Source organism: Sabethes cyaneus, chromosome 1, assembly GCF_943734655.1.
Source record: "Sabethes cyaneus chromosome 1, idSabCyanKW18_F2, whole genome shotgun sequence".
Classification (NCBI taxonomy): domain Eukaryota; kingdom Metazoa; phylum Arthropoda; class Insecta; order Diptera; family Culicidae; genus Sabethes; species Sabethes cyaneus.
Window position 1 is genome coordinate 54,239,922 of NC_071353.1, and position 13,373 is coordinate 54,253,294.

Below are 13,373 nucleotides of genomic sequence, written 5' to 3' on the forward strand. Positions count from 1 at the left end.
ATACAATTGAATACAAGATTGAAAACAAGAAGACTTGCACACAAGATTGGTTTCTTTCGAAATGGTCGTTGCTTTCTAATTTTGGCAGTGGGAATTTTATTTTTCATATTTTACCGGCAACCGAGCCATATATTACTGGCTTTCCGAGGATAGCCCCGCTCTGGCCGAACACGTTCATTATTATAAAGCCAATAATAGTTTCCTTTGAAAAAATATGTCTTTCCTGTGTGTTTGAATCACAAATGAAAATATGTGGCTCTGAGGGATACATTTTAACAACAATTACCATTTGCACCTGACGTGGCTGCATCCAGGTTTGATGGTATTCCATACCATCGATCCATTGACATCGGATAACCTTCATCCATCTCTTGTTCTGTGTCATTGTACCGCCAGAATTGGTCTCCCGCAAAATAGTAAGTTTTTAGATTTTTAGCTGAAAATATTTTGAATTAAACTAGCAAAACAAAAGTAAAACACATACCCCAAACCATCGCTGCGTCTATTTTTTCTAAGCTGCTTGGTAGACCGAAATCGGTAATTGGACGAGCCTCCGGGTGGAGAAAGTTTTGTCCATCGAAAATCCAATATCTGTTCCCTGTTCAGTGGAAAAAAGTTAGCGACCCCAACGCTTGCATAGATTGTTGGCAATTCTCACCCGAAAACAAAACGATACTGTTGTCGAATTCACGTTCATAAACTGCATCGATCCTGGCGATATGTTTCGGAAAGTTTTTGAACACCTGCCAAATTTTTACCGGATAGCCTTCCTTTATACGATACTTCTCCGTCAGACGCCACAAGTAGGCTCCCTTGAAGATGAACACTTCTCCACGTAGAACGCCAACCGCATCGAAGCTGCCGGTGCATACATCGGGGATTTCCGTGTACTGTGGCACAGCCTGCGTAACTACACTGCTGTAATGCCGTGTGATATGTTCATCCACTGTTGTATAGTCCCCAACATATGTTATGGGAAGATCGTAAAGTTTAGTTGTTGGTTCAATATCGGTGGAAACGGAGTCGGTAACGAAATCTGGTAACTTCGATGCAGGTTCCTCTGGTATTGGTTCCGTGCGTTCCTCGTACTCTTCACTATCCTCATCTACAGAATTGGTGGTGTTTATCGGATGGAATGGTTCGTCGGTGATGTAAGGATTTTGAACTGCAAGCATTGTTAAATATTAACCTTTATAAAACTAGACTGAAGTAGGTTATCAACTAGATTCTTCCACTGGTATTACTGTAAAAGTTTCCCTAACAGATTCATTGCCTTTTCGCTTCTGGGACACTTACTGTACAGTTTATACATCGCTAGAATATCATCGTAGTCTAGCGTCCCCTGGGTTATGCCTTTGTAGTACGGAAACATCAGTGATGAATATACGGGAGAATGAGCCAATCCCAGTGAGTGACCGAGTTCGTGAATTGCTACTGAGTAGAAATCAACTCCATCCGTAAGGTGTGTCGAGTTTTCTTTCCAGTTTTCATCTTCATCAAAGTGGATATCCCCGCCATACGCATTCATTTCGTACGGATAGAAAGCATGGGCCAGAATGTTACCCGGACCATCAAACGGATAGCTGTGAAAGTGGGCGGAATAAAAAATTAGTATGTAAGTAGTATGTTAGTATGTGCATGTAGTATGTAGTATGTGTATGTGAATGAAGTGAACTTACTTGTCACCGTGGTGACCACTGCCAAATCCTACAATGATATCTGCGGAAGGATCATACACACGAACGAATCGCAGATTACTGTATTTGGCCCACTCGTCGAAAGCTTTCTGCATAAACTTGGCAACCGAGTCTTCGCCTACTTTGCTGCTCCAATTGGCGATGCTAGAGATGAATTATAAAATTTTGATCGATAAAGTTCAATGTGTATGATTTGTATGATTTCCATACTTGGAGAAGAGTAAATGCTTCCTGTGAACAATGAAAATTTTATAAAAAAGGTGATCAAAACTACTCAAAAATGGGTGATGCGCTACGTGCGCATTTCGGGTGAAGTACCCTCGAACTCCTTTCAGTAACGTGGAGTGTCACACTACTAAGGGCGAGATTCAGTCGGCAGGTATAGAAACGAGAGGTACGCTTTTTAGCAAGAGTATCCAACTCCTAGGCTTCGCGGACAGCTTCGACGATCACTAGAAACTCTGCGACGGTGGAAGCAATCTACGCTAGACTAAAAGCGGTTAGAAGAATCGGTCGGCTCTTGTCGAATTCCTCTCCACTGTACTCGACCCTGGGCTACTAGTCGCCAATTCATTAAGCGTCTCGACACACGTAAGTCGGCTTCAGCCAGGCAAGCCATCTAGCACGCTGGACCCCTCTATTTCTGGCACCAGTGGGGTTCTTGATGAGAACTGATTTCACTGCACAGTCGTTCGGTATCATTGTGATGTGGTCAGCCCACCTCAGTCTCCCAACTTTCGTCAAGTGTACGAATCTCACCAAGTAGTGCCTGCAACTACGCCTACGGTTATACGCCTCCGTTTTCTGTTTCCACTCCACCAAATATAGTCCGCAACACCTTTCGTTCGAATACGGTAAATGGCACATATGTGTTCCGTCAGCTTTGTGCGGCGGAGTATGCTCCTTGATCGAAACGTTTTCCAGAAGAAAAAGTAGCTCGACTTCCAACTTGAATGCGAATGGATCTCCTTCCTTATTCGTATTATTGTCGGTGGACGGTGGTATAGACCAAATATATAAACTCATCAATTACTTCCGGTTCATGGCTGCCAACGGTCACTATTCATGGGAGGCGAACGTAGTTCTTTTCTGGAACCTCTTACTACCATATATCTGGGTTTCGACGTATTGATTTGAAACCCAATCATCCTAGCCTCTGTTTTAGATTGGCGTAGATGTCGAGGCCGTCTACGAAGGTCGAGGGTATGGCTACTTTACTGAAGATCGTTCTTCTCTTTTCGATGCCCACTCTCCAGATCACACCATCAATAGCGAAGTTCAGCTCCTATTTGCTACCCTCTGCACGATTCGAAGAGACCCAAAAGTGCCCTCGAATTATGCACGACCAATTCATACTCGCTCTAGGGTAGTTTTGATCAGCTACGTTAGTTTGTCCGGTAAATCGCACTCGACTGTATCGTGGTTAATTGGTCTAACGTCTTACGACAAGGCCTACGCAGTATAATTTCTCCAACTATTTCGGTCCATGGCAGCTGGTGTCCAGTTCCGCGGGCACCCAGTGCTCGCCAGATCTCGCTCCACCTGGTCTTTCCACCTCGCTCGCTGTGCCCCTCTTCGTCTTGGTCCTGCCGGATTTGATGCGAAAACCATTTTTGCAGGATAGTTGTCCGGCATTCTAGCAACATGTCCTGTCAAACGTATCCGTCCAGCTTTAACCACTTTCTGAATTCTGACTTTCGAAAACTCCGAGTGCTCGTAGGTCCTCTTCTAGCAGTGTCCACGTTTCGTGCCCGTAGAGGACAACCGGTCTCATTAGCGTTTTGAATAGTGTGCACTTTGTATGGGGGCTCAAATTGTTCGATCGCAAGTATTTGTGGTGTCCGTAGTAGGCCCGACTTCCGCTGATAATACGTCTTTTAATCTCACGGCTGGTATTGTTGTCCTCTGTTGCCAGTGAGCTAAGGTATACGAACTGGTCGACTACCTCGAACTCATCCCCGTCGATTACCACGGTACTGCCCAAGCGGGCCCTGTCACGCTCGGTCCCGCTGGCCAGCATATACTTCGTTTTAGACGTATTTATCTTCAATCCAATCTTCTCTGCTTCGCGTTTTAGTCTGATGTACTGATCTTCCACCGCCCCAAATGTTCTGCTGACAGCATCCATGTTGTCAGCAAAGTAGATAAATTGACTGGATTTATTGTAAACCGTGCCCCGCACTTCGATCGCCGCTCGTCTTATAACACCTTCAAGCGTAATGTTGAATAGCAGGCAGGAAAGACCATCTCCTTGGCGAAGTCCTCTGAGAGATTCGAATGGGTCCGACAATCCACAGCACTGGATCCCATCCATCGTGGCCATGATAAGTCTAGTAAGCTTACCCGGATAGCCGTTTTCGTCCAAAATTTTCCATAGCTCTTGTCCGTTTACGCTATCATATGCGGCTTTGAAGTCGATGAACAGGTGGTGCGTGGGGACTCGGAATTCGCGGCACTTCTGGAGGATCTGCCGTAGGGTGAAGATTTGGTCCGTTGTAGACCGACCCTCCATGAAGCCTGCCTGGTAACTTCCCACAAATCTATTGGCTATTGGCGATATTCGATGAAAGATGACTTGGGACAGCACTTTGTAGGCGGCATTCAGGATAGTGCTCCATATCCCAAATTTTGACAATTAGTTGATGCAGACAGCCGGCCAGCTTGTCCGGGTCCATTTTAATAAGTTCCGCTCCAATACCATCCTTTCCCGCTGCTTTGTTGTTCGTCAGCCGCTGGATGGCTTCATTAACTTCCCTTATCGATGGGGGTGGCACATCTTCGTCGCTTTCTGCACCAATGTGGTCACTTCCTCCGCTATCATGGTCTTCCGCCTGCACGCCATTCAGGTGTTTATCGTAGTGCTGGTTCCACCTTTCGATCACCGCACGGTCGTCAGTCAAGATACCTCCATCTTTATCTCTGCACATTTCGGCCCGCGGCACAAAGCCTTTGCGAGATTCGTTGAGTCTCTGATAGAACTTCCGTGTGTCGTGAAAGCGGTACAGCTGTTCGAGTTTTTCGCACTCTTTCTCCTCTTGGTGGCGCTTCTTTTCCTTGAAGCGAGTCGGGTTTGCGGTCTCTGCTTCTGTTTGTATCGCTCCATATTCTGAAGGGTGGCTCTACGCAGCATTTGTACCCGAGCTGCGTTCTTCTCAGCCAATATCTGCTGGCATTCCTCGTCAAACCACGTTACGTCGATTCGGTGCCACACGGCCTAGGACGTTCTCCGCTACGCTGTTAATGGCTGTTTTCATGGCATTCCAACAGTCCTCAAGAGGGGCTTCATCCAGCTCACTCTCTTCCGGCAGCGCGGTTTCGAGAGATAACGCGTAGTTTTTGGCGACCTCCGGTTGCTTCAGTCGCGCTACATTATACCGCGTTATCGTATCGTATGTTGTTCACAATAGATAGTTTTTGATGTATCCTGACCATCACTAGGTATCAATGTTAGCGCCCGGATAGGTTCTGACGTCGATAATGTTTGAAAAGTGCCGACCATCTATCAGAACGTGGTCGATTTGTGATAGTTTGAATTCCTCCTCCTGACCAACCTGAGCATTACAGTTCCCGATGATAATTGTGACATCATGTCTTGGGCAGAGGTCGAAATCACGCTCCAACTGCGCGTAGAATTCGTCATTGTCATCATCGGTACTTCCGAGGTGAGGGCTGTGCACGTTAATTATGCTAATATTAAAGAATCGGACCTTGATTCTTAATCTGCACATTCGGGGGTTGAACGGCCACCCCCTTCTGCATCTCGCCCATCACTATAAAAGCTGTGCTCCGCTCGTGTGTATTGCCACAGCTCTGGTAGGGCTATCGGTATTGGGCACTTTGAATGAAAACCGGTATATCGGTTTTGGCGTGGAAAATACCGGTAATACCGGTAAAATACCGGTATTGACAGATTACTCGAAATCAATAGAAATGTTGATGATATTTAGTCGGTAATACCGGAAAAATACCGGTATTGACAGATTACTCGAAATCAATAGAAATGTTGATGATATTCAGTCTTTATTTTCAAACTTTGGCTTCAGTATTGGGGCTTAGCAAAGTAGAATTCTTTATTTTCAAACTATGGCTTCAGTATTGGTGCTTAGAAAAGTAGAATTTAAGCAGATATAATACGCTTAGCGATTTATTTCCCTTGCTAGAACGGATTTTTTTGCAACGCAATGATTGAAAAAACTTCCGCTTTCATCGAAGTCTGACGAACGGCTCTCTGCGCATCAGGAATTTCCTTTTCATTTCTTCGAACTTATAGTAGGAAAACCTTCTTTCAAGTATTTTCAAAAATTCTGGTATTGTAGCTTCCAGCATAATCAACGCCCCGGCCTCCTACAGTATCTTTATGAATTTTTTCTCCATCCCCAAAGTGAAACACCTTTGTTTCCCGTTCAATATCATTCACAGATACCTCTCTTCTCTGTTATCAATCCGACTATTCTCAAATAGAGGCTTGGAGTTTAATCAATGTAGCACTTGAAAGAATTGGAACATGCTCGAAAAACGCAAAGATCGCCATTTTTGATCAGGGCCTGGCATTGTCGAAACAAATAAATGACGCTGACTTTCTCTTATCTTCGCTTCATACATGGATGAAGCGACTTGTTTCATTTGTTGAACAGAACGTATCAAGTAAGCTCCAGCTGAAGTTAGTGGCTGTTTGATATACAGACGATTCACAGTCAGGCCAGATTTATCGATGTTGAGTGGGTAAATGAGTGGGATACAATATGTGTTAAGTTGTAGGAAATGTTACTCAAATTCAAGTCAATTGCATTCAAAGTTGCTGGCCTTCTACTGAATATTTGCTAGAAAAGACAAATGAAAATTTAAAACCGGTCGTCATGATGAAGTGAAAACCGTTTCATTGACGCTGATTGAAACTGAAGTTTCATTACTTTGTTGTTGAGTGACGATTTACTATTGTAAGTGACGTTGCTGGGACCTGATATTGTTTCCTAAAGTCGTTATTTGAGAGCTTCAAATAATTTGGTGGCTTTAAAATATCAAGTTGTTCAAAAATAAATTGAAACGCGACGTCTGGCTTATACAATGAAACATTTTTACAGCAAAAATGCTCTACTGTGCCTTAAACGGGTTCAAGAGCTATAATTAATTGACCCACAGCTTCACCTTCTTAATTGCTAGCAAGATCATCAGAAGTTGTTTTTCTATGAATTTTACAATCTTCTCTCAAACTTAGTTCGAATTCTTCGAATAAGGAATTTAAAAAAGATATTCGAAAATACCGGAAATATCGGTTTTTGTCTTTCCAAAACCGGTATTTCGGTATCCAAAAATTGGTCGGTATTACCGGTACTACCGGTTAGACAGACGGTTGATTTTTTTAGTGGTTCAGGCTTGCAAAGCCCGCAATCAACCCCACAGTATCGCCGGAGGGCCAACGAAGCTGGAAGGAGCCCTCCTCCCCTGTCAGCATACGACCTTGGTTTCCACCGGAGTTGGTTACCCGATCTCCACCGAGGTTGCTCGTATCCCGGCTGGTACCACGAAGAGGTAGGGGTAGGAGTTGCTGGGTAAGAAGCTGTGAACCACTGTTGGGTCTATTTTATGCTCAGTGCACAAGGCACCGATGGTACGCATTACCCAGCCGTTTACCAGCCTCGACTGTATCGTATGCTGCCCTGAAATCCACGAAAATATGATGCGTGGGCACGTTGTACTTCGGGCATTTCTGGAGGATTTGTCGAAGAGTGAATATTTGATCCGTAGTAACACGGGTCCTCATAAAACTTGTCTGGTACTTTTTTTGTTATTGGGTATAGACAACGTAACGAAATCTGGGAGAACACCTTGTAGGCAGCGTTGACCAGCGTAATGCCGCGATAATTACAGCAATCTAGCCGATCGCTCTTTTTGTAGATGAGACAAATCACATCTTCCATCCGGTAGTTTCTATTCCTCTCAAATCCTTGAAATTATTCCGGGAGATGTTGTTGCTAGCGGTTCTTGGCCATTTTTGTAGATTTCTTCCGGGAGTCGGTCCTTTCCGACGGCTTTATTGTTTTTCAGCTGTTTTTTTTTTCTTTTATTTTGGGTACATTTTCCACTGCGACCAGTTATTTGATCTATTGTGGCAGGCCCCAGTTTATTGTACGCCACATCAGGGTGTCGTATCACTATTAGTATGAGTGATTTCCACTTGCTGATCGACGGCATTGTCCCAATAAGGTATTAAACAACGAATAAAGTTTATTGCCTTATTGGGAGAATTCATCCATACATCCGAGGGTTGTATTAAAGTCATGTCAAAGAAAGTTTTTCTTTTATGAAGTAGTGCCACGCAATAACATAGTAGATGTTCCGCATTTTCACTTTCTAGGTTACAGAAGCGACACGTGTCATCTTCTAATTTTCCCAGTTGTTTTAAGTGATATTTACTTGCGCAGTGGCCTGTTACGAGGCCACAGTAAGTACGTAAGTCCTTTTTAGACAGGCTAAGAAGTTTCTGGGTTATTGTTTTATTAGGAGATATAAATTTCTTTGATTGTCGAGCTGTCAGATTTTTTTTCCAGACATCATCAATCATTGATTTTTCCCAGTTTTTTAATTCCATTTTAATAGTACATTCTGAGACCCCACAGAATGGTTCTGGTCCAATGAAAGGTTTTATCGATCCAGCTTTTGCCAACTGATCCGCTTTTTCATTGCCTTCAATTCCGCAGTGCCCAGGGACCCAAAAAAGATTTATTGTGCTTTTTCTAGCCACCTGCTGCAGCAATTGAATGCATTCCCAAACCAGTTTAGACGAACACGAAACTGACTTCAGTGCTTTTAAAGCAGCCTGGCTGTCAGAAAATATACATATATTTGCATTTCTATAATTTCGTCGCAGACAAACTGTAGCACATTCAATAATTGCCTGTATTTCTGCTTGAAAAACAGTCGGCCATTGGCCCATGGATATTGATATGTCGACTCCGGGGCCCGTTACGCCAGTTCCAACTTTGTTGTTTAGTTTAGAACCGTCAGTGTAGAAGATTATCGATCCTGGTTGAATATTGGGCCCACCTGATTCCCACTCCGTGCGACTTGTTTCTGTTACATGGAATAGTCGTTCAAAGTTATATTGTCTATCCATCCAGTCCTCATGCGTTAATATGGGATTAATTTTAAAATCCTTTAACCCTTTATAAGGCCGTGGCAATTATTTTGCCACCAACGAAAAATATTTGTTTTGCGTCTATAATGACATCAATATAATTATAGAAGCAAAATAAAAAATGTTTGTTGGTGGCAATATATTTGCCACTGCCTTATAAAGGGTTAAGATACTGAGATGGCCCCTAAGGTCTCCATCAAAGAGCTTTTTTGTTCTCCTCAACCTTAGTGCATTTTTCTCAGCTTCTAGTTGAACAAATAAGTGCAGCGGAAGCAAACTTAAAATAGAGTCTAACGCTTTTGATGGCGTACTGCTAGTTGCTCCGGTTATGGAGATTGTAGCTAATCTTTGCAACTTCTCTAGTTTCTTTTGAGCATTTTTAATCTTTGTTTTCGGCCACCAAACTAAGGCCGCATATGTTATCCTGGGTCTTACTATTGCTGTGTAGATCCAATGAATCATTTTAGGTTTCAGTCCCCATTTATTTCCGAAAGTTTTTCTACTTATCCATAAGGCATTCATAGCCTTATTTAACACTTGATCCAAGTGTAAATTCCAGTTTAATTTGCTATCAAGAATCACTCCTAGATATTTTACTTTGGGAGAAATATTTAGTTTTGTTCCTTCTAAGTACAAGTCAGGTATTTTAGTTTTCCTTCTTCGCGTGAAAGAAATAACAGTAGTTTTTTGAGGGTTTATTGAAAGATCCTCATCTCTGCACCACGATATTGTAGAATCCAGAGCATGCTGCAATCTATCTTTAATAACTTGTTCATATTTCCCACGAACTATAATTGCAATGTCATCGGCGAAACCAATTATTTCAAATCCTGACGCTTCAAGATGTGATAGTAGTTCGTCAACAACAAGTGACCACAACAAAGGTGAAAGAACTCCTCCTTGTGGGCAACCCTTTACAGTCTTTACCATGACAGTTGACATTCCATGGCTACTAGTTATTTCTCTTTTTTGTAACATTTGACAAATCCAATCTACAATAGCTTTATCGAAATTACGTTTTATCATAGCATTTTTCATTGAAGTGTGAGATGCATTATCAAATGCTCCTTCAATATCTAAGAATACAGCCAAAAAAATCTCCCTGGCTTCAAACGTCTTTTCAATTTTTGTTACGAGTGCATGCTGTTTGATTTCTTACCGGATCTTTTCGAGATCGGAACCGGCACGCTGTTATTGTTTGTAGGCCCTCCTAGGTTAACTTCCGTTCCGTCTCTTTCTGTTATATCGTCATTGAGATGCCCATCGAAGTACTGCCTCCACCGTATCGATCGTTTGTGATCAGGTTTCTCTTCTCGTCCCTCACTTAACTGGCTTAGGTGTGCGTCCCTTACGAGATTGGTTCACCTTCTCAAGTACTTAACTTGCGCTTCTGATTAACCCGGAGTAGATGTTGCAGCTCTTCACGGTCTCTGTCCTTCATCTGGCGCTTTTTCCTTCTCGGGATTATCGTCAACTGGCTCTGCGTTCGTCGATACTTGGCAAAACTCTGGCAATGCTTGACAAGTCTTCAATTTGTACATTTTACGAAGTATGGAAAACTTGTAGGCCACATAATTATCCATTTCCAAAAAAAAAAATTGTCAATTTCAGAGATGGCCTATTTTGGCAAATCAATATTTAAATTTTAATATGTTTTTTTTTCAGCGATGAATGAAGTTATATTTTTTCCGTATTTTTTATGAAACTTTAGGATTTTCTAAAAATCATCCATGGATTTTTTGTAGGTCCTAGAATTTTCGAGTTATATTTTTTTATAAAAGAAGAATTTCTCTTGAACCATTTCCAAAAGTTAGTTAAGACCAAATTTGGAAAAATTAAAACGCGAAATCCAAAAAAGCAAAATTCTAAACAGTTCACAATAATTACAAGAGTGGTTATGAATCGGTTAATGATGAAAAGAAGTTTAATTTTTTATGTTATGTGTATTTAGTTAGGTTTTAATCAGTTTTGGTCGTTAACTATTATTATTATCAGATTTGGTATTTTGTTACCACAGATTGATATAATTTGAAAAGTAATAATTTTTGGAAATCACAATTTTGCGTCATCAAATATTTCTCATTTACGTTTCCTTCCTCCTCATTCCCCTGCTCAGTAGATAGATGATGATACCGGCAAGGTACAAACCTTCCTAACATTTTGGGTAGCCGTTCGAGCCAAATGAGTAAACATTTTTGTCAGCCATCCAATATCTCCTAATGAAGTATGTCAACTGAAGGGTGAATTTCAATAATACAATGGTACATATGTGTTAATGTTATGAGATGGGTTTTAATAGATTGTATAACTTTTTAACATAATACATTACGGATATTTGCATCACTTGGAGCTTCATCCATCACTGTCAAACCGCCTATATACGCCCCTCCAAATTAGTCATATTATAATAAAAGCCGTCAATCCGTTAAGGTTGTCCATATCCTTTCACTTTCGATACTGACAACTCAACAATGTTTTTTTTATATTGTCTTGAAATGGTTACTTATGGCCTATAAACCATCATCACAGCATCAGCAGCAAATTTCATCCATTATGTATGGTTCGTAAATTTGCTATCCTCTACTTGCCCCTTTTTATGTTCCAGCAGATCTGACACCGCGGTATCGTTTGCCGCCAGCAAGTTCACTGGAAACATATTAATCGCACCTGCAGTTGGGCTTTTCGAAGGCTTTGATCAACGCCCCAAAAATTCAAAACCTGTCGGGGTAAAGTACTTTGGTGCGGCCGCAATCAACTGCGTTTCAGTGAAAGTCTTGCCGCATTTTGTGATGTTCTTTTTCTTATTTCTTTTTTTTTCATATTTATCGCACGAACGGAACGGAACGAAACGGATTTCGATTCACAACATCTGATGGTATCGTGTAAACCCAACCTAGAGTGTAAGGATCACTTTTGGCCACCAGTGACTTGTGGTTGTGGATCACAATTACTCAACACAAAAGGGGTCCGGAGTTGGTCAATCCTTTTAGGGGCGAACAATCAGATGATTCGCAACTTCGATAAGCATTGCCGACATGTGTATTTGATGAAGAATGATATTGTATGGTGTTGATTGTATTGATAGACCGGTGTTGGGTTTGTTGGTATCAGAAGTTAAATCTGCTGGTAGATAGACAAACGACATGCCAAGTTCCATCCGAGAATTTATGAGAAGTGAAATGATCGAGGTCATTGCTGAAATATGATATTTTGTTACATCCGATCCTGTTTTGGAGATCATTAATCTATCTCAAGATCAATGATCAAAATTAGTGAATGTGTCAGTTTTCACCGCTTTAAAATAAAACCAATCACTAGACTTCGAATCGAATTCGATCTAAGTCAGAGTCGAATATCATGCAATGTTTAGTTGGGAATCTAAAAAATACTCACAAGTAGGTGATTTTCCTTTTTCGCCAGCTCTCCGAGCCAATTACAAAACGCCGCTGTCGTGTGGAATGGTCATGATGTTCGGTATAATCCTTCACTCCACAACGAGGTGAACTCATTAGCTTCAAGTTGTTTAAGGCACATTGTGAAGTTAGCGTCACGATACATGAAAAGTGAAACAATTCGACTTTCCATCACCACAGAAATGAGAACTGGTCACTAAAAATTAACCAACCTTGATCGTTTGAGCATCTATTTGGCCCGTTTCCGGCAGCGCTCCGTAGCGTTGAACATTCTTAATGGCCATTATTACAGCTTCCTCACTGTAGAGTGCCTCCGCCTGGTTGGGACCTTTCTCCAGATAACCATATCGCCGCATGAAATCAAACTTTTATAATATGGGATAATCTATACATTAACCAAGTTGGTCGTTACATTATCGCATAATACGTAATCAGCAAAAACCCACCATATATTTCGTGGGAACCTGGTTAGACGTAACAATATCTACTCGATCCCAGGACGGAGCTCCCCGCGACCACGGAGTACATCCCAACAAAAACATTAACACAATAGTGGTTCCCGCCAGCAAACTGTTGTCACGGACAAACTTTTTTCGCGCCATTTAATTTCACCTTTATCAACATCGCACGACAGATGACTGTTTTGGCACAACAAAACTAATCGGCGACGAAGAACCTCGTTCCCACCAGAACCACAATCAGACTGAAATGAGGTTTCCTCATTCGAATGCTAATTACTGGCTCACTCGACGACCCATCGTCGGGAGCATCAGTAGACGTAAAAAACTGATTCTCTTTCTCCCGGCAACGGCGAATCTGAAACAATCATGCAATTATGTTTATCATCGTACCCGTGCCAGTTCCATCGTGGTAAGCGCCATTGTAAACAAACGGATCAGTCTTCCTCGTGCGCGTCTACTTTGGAGTTGATAATAATTCTTCCATCGTAATGTGGTCATCTGCGTTTTCGAGAACGATTACCTGATGAATCACTAGCCGGTTCATTTTGCGAGCGTTCACTTTCGAATTGTGCACAGTGAGTACTGATTTGATCGATTATTTGCGCCTAATAGTTAACACAGTGCTCCCTTTTTAAAAAAATTGGCCATCAAAAAAAAGTAAACGTCA

At 42.0% G+C, this 13,373-nt stretch overlaps 1 protein-coding gene across 1 annotated transcript; it reads right to left on the minus strand.

Annotated features, from left to right (window-relative positions):
- Positions 1-89: 89 nt before the first annotated feature.
- LOC128740950 (matrix metalloproteinase-2-like) lies at positions 90-12,934 on the minus strand. The gene is made up of 9 exons (XM_053836529.1): positions 12,692-12,934; positions 12,458-12,610; positions 12,226-12,344; positions 1,680-1,841; positions 1,297-1,583; positions 659-1,165; positions 485-598; positions 287-436; positions 90-223 (listed from the first exon to the last, which is right to left on the minus strand). The coding sequence occupies exons 1-9, from the start codon at positions 12,845-12,847 to the stop codon at positions 111-113; spliced, it is 1,761 nt and encodes a 586-aa protein (XP_053692504.1). The 5' UTR covers positions 12,848-12,934; the 3' UTR covers positions 90-110.
- Positions 12,935-13,373: the final 439 nt, after the last annotated feature.